Source organism: Maniola hyperantus, chromosome 24 (genome assembly GCF_902806685.2).
Source record: "Maniola hyperantus chromosome 24, iAphHyp1.2, whole genome shotgun sequence".
Taxonomy (NCBI): Eukaryota; Metazoa; Arthropoda; class Insecta; order Lepidoptera; family Nymphalidae; genus Maniola; species Maniola hyperantus.
The window spans coordinates 4,427,604-4,440,197 of NC_048559.1; the positions used below are offsets into that span (position 1 = coordinate 4,427,604).

The following is a 12,594-nucleotide window of genomic DNA, read 5'->3' on the forward strand; positions in this document are numbered from 1 at the left end:
GACCATTACAATTTAACCAAAACTAATATTTCTATGTTAGCTTCTCCCGCTAGGAGTCCTGTGTGTTAGGATGAGATCTATAGAGCCTACTTTAACTCTGTGTAGAGTTAGTTTCAGTTAGAACAAGATAGATTTATCGATTTTTAATTTATTCTCAACTGTACAACTGTTCTTCTTGCTGCAATTGTACATTTTAGCCACTTTAGAGAGATTTATTTAATCAGAGCAGAGGTGATGATACTGCTGCTGCTCATGTAATAATATTATAAACTTCACTATTATTAGTTTAAATTTTATAACTTCCTTATTCTCATTTTGAATACTTTTGTCTAATTTCTATATTTAATTTATCTGTATTTAATCCATGCATAGTACATAATTAGGAATGCTTATGTCCAAAAAGCACTAAAAGCAGAAATGAAACTGGCATACAAAAGTTCCATAAAGTGCCATACATTCACAATATCTTCTATCGCCTTGATAATGGCGAGTATTCTGAAGAGTTGTTTGATCTCATTCCACCCTCCTCTTTCTACAACCGCACCGCACGCCACCACAAACAATTCCACCCTCACTACCTGGGTGCCTGGAGCACTTCCACCACACGTTGTGCCAGATCCTTTTTTCCATGCACATGCAAACTGTGGAATCAACTCCCTTCGGCGGTGTTCCCATTAGATTACAACATGGTCAAGGGGTGGACCAAAAAATTCCTGAAAGGCTGGCAATGCATTGGTAGTTCCTCTGGTACTGCAAATTGTTCATGGGCGGCGGTAATCACTTAACATCAGCGCCTGCTCGTTTACTTTTGACAACCTCCCTGGCGCAGTGGTGAGCGCTGTGGTCTTATTAGTGGGAGGTCCCGGGTTCGATTCCTGGCAGGGGTTTGGAATTTTATAATTTCTAAATTTCTGGTCTGGTCTGGTGGGAGGCTTTGGCCGTGGCTAGTTACCACCCTACCGGCAAAGCCGTGCCGCCAAGCGAATTAGCGTTCCGGTACGATGCCGTGTAGAAACCAAATGGGTTTAATAAAAACTGCCGTACGCCTTCCAGGTTAGCCCGCTATCATCTTAGACTGCATCATCACTTACCATCAGGTGAGATTGCAGTCAAGGGCTAACTTGTATCTGATTTAAAAAAAACTTGCCATTTCTATTTTTTTTTTTAAACTGGCTTCACAGTATTGTTCCATCTCGCCTGGGACACTTGCTATATTAAGTCCCTTACAATGTTGCTAATCAGTTATTGATAGATTGAATATAGAAAATGGATGTTAAACATACCCTAACAAAATTAAATATCTAGGGCATCCATGCCATTTCAAATTACTTTGTTATCTGATATTTATTTACATTTCAAATGTCAAAACTGCCCAGACTGCTTACATAGCTCATGTTATCATAAGTCAGAGTACATGAAGATAAAGTTATTACATTATTACAAGAGGACCAGAACATTAATATTATTTATAATAGACCAAGTAGCTCTCCCTGATGCATCTATATCATAAGTGCTTCAAGTTTTCCAAATGTTTGTCCAATCTATTCTTGAACTGGTTAACAGAGCTTGACTCCACTCACAATAACTACATCCACTAATATATTTCATTATATGAACAGCTGGTCAGAACGTGTTTTAATGGATTTGACAATGTCAGTTTATACTGTAGCTTCATATCATGTCCTCTTAGTCTAGGATTGCTCTTTCTCAGAAACATGCTCTCAAAATTTGGGTTATCATAATAATTATTTAGTGGGAATCAAACCCAGGAACTCCCACTAATAGACCACAGCACTGACCACTGCGCCAGGGAGGTTGTCTAAAAGATTAACAACAATCTAGCTAAGATAGTAAGTAGAGTACATTATCAGCAATGTGCATTCACAGCCTTGCCTTATTTCAGGAAGACTAAGGGTGAGATCTATAGAGCACACTCCGACTTAGCTTAGACTTAGGACAGAGTTAAAATTAGTCAGAGCTATATCTCTTTTTAATTCAATCTTAAGTCTGAGCTAATGGTACGATTACAACTAACGAGTACAGTGGCGAGTCAGTGTCCTCGGCCGAGTACTCGGTTGGTAATAAACACTTTAACGAGTGCAATTTCTCAGCCACAGCACTGTCTCGGCCGAGTGACATTTTACTGTCTCGCTTCACTACTCGGTAGGTGTAATCGTACCATTAATCAAAGTGTGCTATAGATCTCAGCCCAAGATACAAATATGGCTCAAAAAAGTTGTATAATGCATTCAGGAAAGTGAGGCTTCTATCTGTCCAAACTGTCACTTGAAAATTAATATTTGCAAGAATGCTTCGTATACATTTATTTATTTAGTAATCTTTATTGCATACACAGAAAATACCAGATACAGAAGAAACAATACAAAAGAATATAAAGGCTGCCTTATTGCTAAAGCAATCTCTTACAGGCAACCTTTTAATTTTTTTATATTCAAATGCTAATCAGGCCTAATATTCCCGTTTCCTCTCTAACTAAGCGTAAAGCTTGTGCTAGGAGTAGGTATGACAATAGTGCAACGGGTGTGGTTGGGGTTTAATATTTACTATTTAATATCAAAAATATATTTCAGCATTGGGGAAGTCATTCCTATTCTGATAGACTAATATCCTGGACTGCCCGTCTTAGCTTAACATAATTTTGTTTGTTGCAGGAGGTAGCCGTAAAGGTAGAATCTATAAAAGCGCGACATCCGCAGCTTCTCTATGAAAGCAGAGTGTATAAAATGCTCCAAGGGGGCATCGGAATACCACACATAAGGTAAGCAACTTTTCTGTTTATTTTGATGCTAGTTGGTGCCTTGTTTCTTTTCTGTGGACTGCTTTCCGCACCTAAATGTTGCCGTCTGTTGCGCGTGCATTATTCCTCCTCGCCGCGTTGTTCTGCCACGCCCGTGCACTCTAGCAGCACGTGCGTCGGTGTTTTATTTACCTCCATGCACTGCACACTTGCACAGAGGACTGTCAGTGACACCTATAGCAAAAAGGTGTTTGTTTAGTGGGCTTTGCCCTGTTATGAGTCCCACCACCTTCCTTAGCTGGTTCCTGTAACATCGTAAAAATAATCACCAACACAAGCCAGTATGATCTCGCCATGTACAGTGTCTTCAGCAATGAAGGGACAACCAGAGAATGACAGCTATTTCCTACCATTACATCACCACTGTGTTATATGGAATTCATGCATTTTATCATTGTAATATGCATTCCAACAATTTCTTGATCATAGTAGGGGTCCAGTAGAGCATTCTCAGGAGAAATACTTTATTAGGTCGTAAATTCAAGGACGTATAGTAGCCAGCAGGAAATATTGTACATCACACTTAAAAAGAGATAATGGTTTTGTAGAGCGTTGTCTCTGTAGTTGAGACCGACAAAACGTCACGTATAGTACGCGACAGGTCAAGATGGCAATCGGGGAGGTAACTCCCTGCACAGCCGGATGACGCAGCCGGTGTGCGGGGCCTCTCCCGCCTCATACTCCGATTGCCATTTTTACCTGGCGCGGACTATACGTAGCAGTGAAACGACGATCTACAAAGCACAATTCTCTTTCTAAAGTTAGGTGTCCAATATTTCCTGCCGGGTACTGTACCTGTAGCATCACCTGTCATGGATTATCTATTCGAAGCTCATCGGATCATCACAATATTAACTATTCATTCCATAGTTAATTTCCGTTTTTTTTTAATTTATTTCCACAAAAAAAAACACAATACTGGTTTCTTCGTGCTCGCAAGCGCTTGGCGACAATACTTCAATATTATACAATACATACAATACAATATATACAATATAGGAGACAATACTTATATGATTGAAATTAGAGAAGTAATAGGGGTTTTAAAAAAGCTTAATTCCACACGGACAAAGTTTGTGGCAAAAGATAAGAAAAGCTTCTGAAAGGTTAAACACTTTTCGGCTTTCGCTGTTGCGGCCTACATAAATCACACTGCCTATTCTTCCATACTGTACTGTATGTAGTAGGGCACAATGTTTAATTGACAGGTCAATCCATGATTCAAAGTTCAACTGTTTTTAGGATTCCGTACCTCAAAAGGAAAAACGGAACCCTTATAGGATCACTTTGTTATCTGTCTGTCGGTCTGTCAAGAAACCTACACGGTACTTCCCGTTGACCTAGAATCATGAAATTTGGCAGGTAGGTAGGTCTTATAGCAGACATAAGGGGGAAAATCTGAAACCCTTGGAATTTGTGGTTACATCATACAAAAAAAAATTAAATTGTAGTCATGAAGTAATAATTAGTGTTTTCAATTTTCAAAGTAAAATAACTATATCAAGTGGGGTATCATATGAAATGGCTTCCCTTGTGCATTCTAAAACAGTTTATTTATTTCTATGCATCATAGTTTTTGATTTATCGTGCAAAATGTCGAAAAAATACGACTGTAGTATGGAACCCTCGTTGCGCGAGCCTGACTCACACTTGGCCGGTTTTTAAACATAAAATAAAAAGACAATTGCATCTTTAAATAATAAAACAAAGCATCTAAAATCCTTGATTGAAAGAGATTTTCACAACCATATTATGTAAATCGCCGAGCGGCCTTAGTACACATTTAGCAAGTGTTTCAAGGTCGTTCCTAATTAGCTACGCCTGCATTAACTTTATCCGAATATTAACTATGGATCTATCAAAAATTCACGTCGTCTTCTGACTAAATGTCCTATTCATACACCATCTTGTCCTTGAAGTGACCAAATCTGGCACAAATAACAACTTTGCGGTGAGCGCAATCCAATTACATATATTAATAATGACTAGCTTATGCTCGCGACTTCGTCCGCGTGCACGACACACATTTTTTAAACCCCTATTTCACCCCCCTATGGGTTGAATTTTCAAAAATCCTTTCTTAGCGGATGCCTACGTCATACTAGCTATCTGCATGCCAAATTTTAGCCCGATCCGTCCAGTAGTTTAAGTGTGCGTTGATAGATCAGTCAGTCAGTCAGTCAGTCACCTTTTGCTTTTATATATTTAGATACAAGAAACATTTTATTATTATAGTAACTTGTGTAAGAGCCTTGATAACTCTACGGTCAAGGATAGGACTGAAATCGGAAAGGTCGAATGGTTCCAAAATCTAAGCCCAACCATTGCATATTGTCGAACCTACTAGCACTAGTCTAAGGCCGACCGCACTTTGGATTCGTTTTCGTACTAATTGATTTGACTTGTGCGAACGAACGAACGACGTACGAACACGCACAAATAATCCCGACCTTCCGAGTACAATGGGAGCGTGCCGACTGGGTGCGAGTTAGTCGTACTTAGTAGTGAGTGGAAAGGAGAATGAGTCATGTTATTAATAAGCAAGTGATATTGTAATTAAGGAAGTGTCCAAACAGCCTCAAACGGTTGTTTGTTAACAAAATTATCCAGTCAGAAGTTTTTTAGTAGCATTTAAAATGTCTCTTAATATACATAATACATAATAGGGCTCAATTTTTACTACACGCATGATAATATATTTAAATAGTTACTGTAGCAACAACTATTTGAAGTTAGTCGCTGGAAAGTGGGACTTAACGCCTTGTGATTAAATCACATTTCTGTTTTTCAGTCACTTCCTATTATTAAACCTTCATGTACATGAAAACTTATGTTTCAATTTAGTGTAACCTAAAGCGGACTAAAAGTCCAAACGCACACGCTGCGCTGCATGACGCGACGCGGCACGTCAAATATAGTTTATATGAGTTTGTATGGAACAAAGCACAGTTGAGCGACGCCGCGCGGCAATTATAGTTTATGTGTTTGTATGGAGCAAGGCCCTGCCACGTCTGGACCTTTAGGATTGGGCTAGGATTGTATGGTTCTAGCTATCTAGGTAAATTAAATTAAAACTACCTGACTATTCATAAGCACTTGTAAAAAGTTTACATGAATAAAAACATATTCTATTCTATTCTAGGACTGTTCATTAAAGACATGTGCAGTTAAGGATTTATATTGTCCGCGTAGGACAAAAATTGGTCACCTAAGAACTGCATCGCATACACTAATCGCATAACGCACACTATGCACAATAGTGCGGCGAAAACCCGTAGTAAAAGATGTCGGACTATTGTCCTCCGCAGATAATCCCACGTATGCGCGTGAGAGATTTAGATAAAGAGAGAGAGAAGTTAAGACAGTGGGCTTTAATAGTGATGGCTAATAAAAGTTATCATCTATCAATTATTTGAAATGTAGGTAGTTGTAAATTTTGTCAGGTAATGCCAAGTAACTAAATTCAAGCAAAGCATCTGCTGTGTTATTTTAAAGTTAGAATCCTAATCATCTAACTGGTTTCTATAATAATTAGTAGCTAATAACCTAGTGTTTACTTTTATCTCAATGTATAAAATAAATAGCAAAAGAGGGTAGGTTATAAATACAGAAGTAAAACCAACCAAGTCGAATAATAATTAATCCTTTATTGAAAGATCTTTAATACTTTAATCTTTATAGACCTATCTGTATTTTGTTGTATTTCTCAGCATAGGTCTATTTCATATTAAAATGAATCTACCACCCGTTTCCAAAGGTGTTTAGTTGTGTAGAAGAAAGGGCAAACAAACTACACAACACACATCTTTTAAAAGCATTACAACATTACATTATATTTAAAACATATTTGGTACATGGTTATAACAAATAAACATTAAAAGGCAAGTGATTACATACATTACAATTTACAATAAAATATAAGAATACTTAACTTTAGATAAACCGCCGGCCTCGTTTGCTCTGGGCTGGAGAACCTCACCATTCAATTATAATAATTAAACCGTCATTGTTGTTAACACAAGGATTGAACTAACACCGAATCAATTTCACTTGGAGACTGTACGATACTGTGGCTCCTCTGTCGAGGTAGCTACTTTTATATCTTCCCATCGCAAAACAGGCGGACGTCGACCATCACATGATATTTTTAATAATTATTTATGTTGGTACAATAGTAGGTACCATTGTACCAACATTGAGATTGTTGACATTATTATTAATTTACTTAAATAATATTATTTGCAACATGTATTGACGGTTTACCTATTATTGTTTTACTACATTAATTAAGGACATAATATAATTGATGATTTACATTACAATAAGATACTATTAAATCATAGCCTTTTGAGTTGGGTAACATTGACGTTGTATCCTGTCACGGCATAACGATTCTGTTCAAAATATTACTACAAATATTTATTTTAGACTCCAAGTTTATGATTAGATAAATTTTAGCATAATAATCATGGCTATATTTTTAATCGTGATATGACACGGCCATGCTGATAAGTACTTCGCTCCCGAAGTACATAGGGAAAAACAGAAGGGGAGAAAAAAAAAGAAGAAGAAAGATCTAGCTAAAAGCTACAAAAAAATATATCTGTAAGCTAAAAAAAATATCTATAAGCTACAGCTAACTAACCAGTTGCTACCCCCTCTCGGTCCTCCCACCTGCTGTGCGTGTAGATCTAGACTGAGAGGGTCAGCAACCCCAGCAGACTTTTTGCCTCCGTCCTTTATTGCAGGGTACCTATTCCCCTGCTGGTGGGACATAACGGCAAAGCAACAGGGCAGGACACCAGCAGCCTAACTCCCTAACTGGCTGCACCCCATAAATAGGGTCTTGTACTAGACTCTTGCCTAGTAAAGACTGTACGCTAGCGCCGTCCGAACAAGTCACCTAACATTACTAAACCAAAAATATATATTTTTTTTTAGCATTAGTATTAGTAATGATTAGCTTGAGCAGCCCTAACTAACTGGCCTAACCGCTGCCCGCCCATAAATGGGTCTTGTACTAGACTCTTGTCTAGTAAATACTGTACGCTAGCACCGTCCGAACAAGGCGTCTAACATTACTAGCCTAATAATTTATTATTTTTTTGCGTTAGTACTAGTAATGATTAGCTCCAGGCAGCCTAACTACCCTGCCTAACTGTCTGTCCGCCCATAAATGGGTCTTGTACAAGACTCTTGTCTAGTAAATACTGTACGCTAGCACCGTCCGAACAAGGCGTCTAACATTACCAGACCAAAAAAAAAGAAGATAATATAATATCATTATTTTCCGTTTTCCACATAGTACAAGGTAATGATTAGCTCCAGACAGACCTAACTAACCTAATCCCCTTTGTTCCACTTGAGAATCACAATTTTTTTTTTTTTTTTTTTTTTCTTTTTTTTTTGTTTGTTTTGTTTTGGTTCCCCTTTAAGATAATATTTTTGTTTTCTTTCCGTCATTTAATATAAATGACGGCCATTCGGCCATCTTGATAAGTACTTCGTTCCCGAAGTACATAGGAAAATAAAAAAACTGCAGCCAGTGAACAGTGGCAACAAAAGTACCGACATAAAAAAAAAGTAAGATTGCTCCATCCACAAAACGATATTCAATGATTCAACGTCAATGTTATTGTCATAAAAACTAGGGTAGCTAGACGTCAGACCGAAATTAGAGTAGAAGAGAATGTTTTCTTTGTTGATTATCTACACTAATATTATAAAGAGGAAAACTTTGTTTGTTTGTTTGTTTGTTTGTTTGTTTGTTTGTTTGTTTGTTTGTTTGTACTGAATAGGCTCAAAAACTACTGGACCGATTTTAAAAATTCTTTCACCATTCGAAAGCTACATTATCCACGAGTAACATAGGCTATATTTTATTTTGGAAAAAAATAGGGTTCCGTAAGATATTTGGGTTTTTCGGACACAAGGTGTAAAAAATCAACCAGAAAAGTTACTTATTTTGCGTACGCTGCCTAAACTATAAAAGATAGAACCATAAAATGTTCTAATTAATTGTAGATCTTATAAATATCTACAAAAAAGTCCGCGACACACTATACCCATCTATGTCGAGTGAGGCACAGCAACCATTTTTTTATTTAAAAATCTTGAATTTTTTTTGGACTACATTTAAACGCGTTTATTTTACTCATGCTATTAATCCTTATCAAAATAAATGATTTCATCACTAAGAACAGTTTATGGAGATAATATTTGGTCTTTGAATGATTAAAATTGGACGTTTGGTTTTGAAGTTATGGCGAAATTAAAATATTACGATTTCTGCTGCACGGCCCGTTGTATTATATAAAGAGGTAATGTCGTTAAGTTTGTTTGTAGGGGGTAATCTTTAGAACTACTGAACCGATTTTAAAAATTCTTTCACCAGTAGAAAGCTACATTATTCCTGAGTGACATAGGCTATACGGGATCTTTAAAAACCTAAATCTACGCGGGCGAAGCCGCGGGGATCAGCTATATTATATAAAGAGGTAATGTCGTTAAGTTTGTTTGTAGGGGGTAATCTTTAGAACTACTGAACCGATTTTAAAAATTCTTTCACCAGTAGAAAGCTACATTATTCCTGAGTGACATAGGCTATACGGGATCTTTAAAAACCTAAATCTACGCGGGCGAAGCCGCGGGGATCAGCTAGTGTTTTATAAACAAGTGTAGTGTATGTATCTCAAACCAACTCAAAACAAGAATAAATTAAAACGCGTTGTAACGTAGGTAGTTATAAAATTAAATGTTCTGATAGCATCACTAAACAGAAAAGAAATACTTGAGTAGGCAATCTGCTTTACGTTGTTTTAAGAAAAAGAAGTTAGTTGATTAACAAAAGTTACTTGAGCATCTCTTTTTAGAAAAGAAAAATAGTTGAATTATTTTAAGAAGGAGAATGAATAATTAATATAGTTTACGTTTAAGTTACATAAATCAAAATAGTGATTTCTTCTTGTTTTGAGTTGTAAGCAAACGGTACGATGCAATGTCTCTAAAGCAAACCTACTGATTTATTCGTTATTTAGTTTCGGTATATCATAACCTTCTAAATGATTTCACATTGTTATATACTTTATTATAAACCGCTCGGTCAATCTGACGCCTAACTAGACTTATTCTTATCTAAATAAATTATACCACAACACGTGGTTTATCTAACTAATTAAAAATCTTTTATGATTACCCTCACAAAAACTTTTTCATAGAAACAACACCACAAAATCGTGGTTTTAAATTTACACTTTTCTTCACACACAACGCACAAAATTGTACTTAGCTTGATCAAACGACGCGACGTTTCAACCGGCGGTGCCACACCAGCACCAAGTGCCGCTGACAACAGAGTTGCCTCTCGTTTTGGGATCATTGGACACCAACACCAAGTGGCGCTGACGACAGGCGGTAGCCTGTCGCTTCGAGGAGAAGCCGCATCCACGATTGCTGAAAGCATTTGAAAAGTATTAGTATTGCGACAAGAAAAGAATTATCGTATCCCACTTCTGATGAGAGATTTCGATAAAAAGAAGAGTTAAAACAGTGGGCTTTAATAGTGATGATCAATAGAATGTAATGACGACTAATAAAAGTTATCATCTATCAATTATTTGAAATGTAGGTAGTTGTAAATTTTGTCAGGTAATGCCAAGTAACTAAATTCAAGCAAAGCATCTGCTGTGTTATTTTAAAGTTGTAGCTAATAACCTAGTGTTTACTTTTATCTCAATGTATAAAATAAATAGCAAAAGAGGGTAGGTTATAAATACAGAAGTAAAACCAACCAAGTCGAATAATAATTAATCCTTTATTGAAATATCTTTAATACTTTAATCTTTATAGACCTATCTGTATTTTGTTGTATTTCTCAGCATAGGTCTATTTCATATTAAAATGAATCTACCACCCGTTTCCAAAGGTGTTTAGTTGTGTAGAAGAAAGGGCAAACAAACTACACAACACACATCTTTTAAAAGCATTACAACATTACATTATATTTAAAACATATTTGGTACATGGTTATAACAAATAAACATTAAAAGGCAAGTGATTACATACATTACAATTTACAATAAAATATAAGAATACTTAACTTTAGATAAACCGCCGGCCTCGTTTGCTCTGGGCTGGAGAACCTCACCATTCAATTATAATAATTAAACCGTCATTGTTGTTAACACAAGGATTGAACTAACACCGAATCAATTTCACTTGGAGACTGTACGATACTGTGGCTCCTCTGTCGAGGTAGCTACTTTTATATCTTCCCATCGCAAAACAGGCGGACGTCGACCATCACATGATATTTTTAATAATTATTTATGTTGGTACAATGGTAGGTACCATTGTACCAACATTGAGATTGTTGACATTATTATTAATTTACTTAAATAATATTATTTGCAACATGTATTGACGGTTTACCTATTATTGTTTTACTACATTAATTAAGGACATAATATAATTGATGATTTACATTACAATAAGATACTATTAAATCATAGCCTTTTGAGTTGGGTAACATTGACGTTGTATCCTGTCACGGCATAACGATTCTGTTCAAAATATTACTACAAATATTTATTTTAGACTCCAAGTTTATGATTAGATAAATTTTAGCATAATAATCATGGCTATATTTTTAATCGTGATATGACACGCGCAGGCCCTAATGGTTTAATTTTTATTGCTGTGCATCCAGGAGCACTGTACAGAAAGCATCTTAATAAATAATGATAATAATTCATCACGTATTGCTAATGCACATGCGTTCACGGTTCATCAGTCGTTGTGCGTCTTCACGTGTAATCCCGCGCGTGGGTGCGGTGGCGGGCGCGGCAAGTTTTGTATTGAAGCGCATATCGTACGCGGCAGAAAATAATGTACATCAACCTTTAGAAAGAGATTTCGGCTTTGTGACGTTTTGTCGGTCTCAACGACAGAGACAATACTCTACAAAACCGCTATTCTCTTTCTAAAGGTTGATTATTTTCTGCCGTGTACTGTACCTCCTATAGTCCGCGACAGGTCGAAATGGCAATCGGGGTATGAACAGGGGGGACGCCAGCGCAATCGCAACCTGTCGCGTACTATAATAGTTTGATATAACGCTGAGATATATACTGCGCGCCTGAGCCTAAAGTGCATGCACTGCATTTGGACTACAAGCCAACTGCTAAATTGCAGTTTAGCAGTAAACTGCTGTTTAGCAGTCAGCTTGCAAAAACTGTTGTTCCTCCTTGATCCTTGATCCTTGATCACTCCAGTGTGTGCCGTGTAGAAGCGAGATGACAATAACACAGGGATTCGGCGTTCTTTTCATCTGATAGCTTTTGTAACATTGCGATTGTTGCAGATGGTATGGCTACGAAAAGGACCACAACATCCTCGTGATGGACCTGCTGGGTCCGTCGCTGGAGGACCTGTTCAACTTCTGCTCGCGCCAGTTCACCATCAAGACTGTGCTCATGCTTGCAGGTCTGTGGACTCCCATATTATGAAAATGAAAATGAAAATCTTTTTTATTCGTATAAACTTTTACAAGTGCTTACGAATAGTCGGATGCATCTACCACTGGTTCGGAATGCCTTTCCTGCCGAGAAGAACCAGCAAGAAACTCAGCGGTTGCTCTTTTCAAATATTTGATATAGGTACAAAATTATGCCATGTATAAAATAGTATTTGCAGTCTTGTGCGTTGCTGGAACGAGCTGCAGGTCAAATCCACGCTCTTTTATCATTTAGATAATCTTCAATTGTGTAATATGCTTT

The 12,594-nt window shown here is 37.0% G+C and overlaps 1 protein-coding gene across 4 annotated transcripts in view; it reads left to right on the forward strand.

The window, feature by feature from the left end:
- Nucleotides 1-12,594, forward strand: part of LOC117993690 (casein kinase I-like) — a 35,414-nt gene that overhangs the window by 8,685 nt on the left and 14,135 nt on the right. For all 4 annotated transcript variants that reach the window (XM_034981504.2, XM_034981501.2, XM_069506985.1 and 1 more), the window contains exons 2-3: nucleotides 2,673-2,779; nucleotides 12,180-12,301. In XM_034981504.2, the coding sequence (XP_034837395.1) occupies nucleotides 2,673-2,779; nucleotides 12,180-12,301 (229 nt within the window). The remainder of the gene's footprint in view (nucleotides 1-2,672; nucleotides 2,780-12,179; nucleotides 12,302-12,594) is intronic.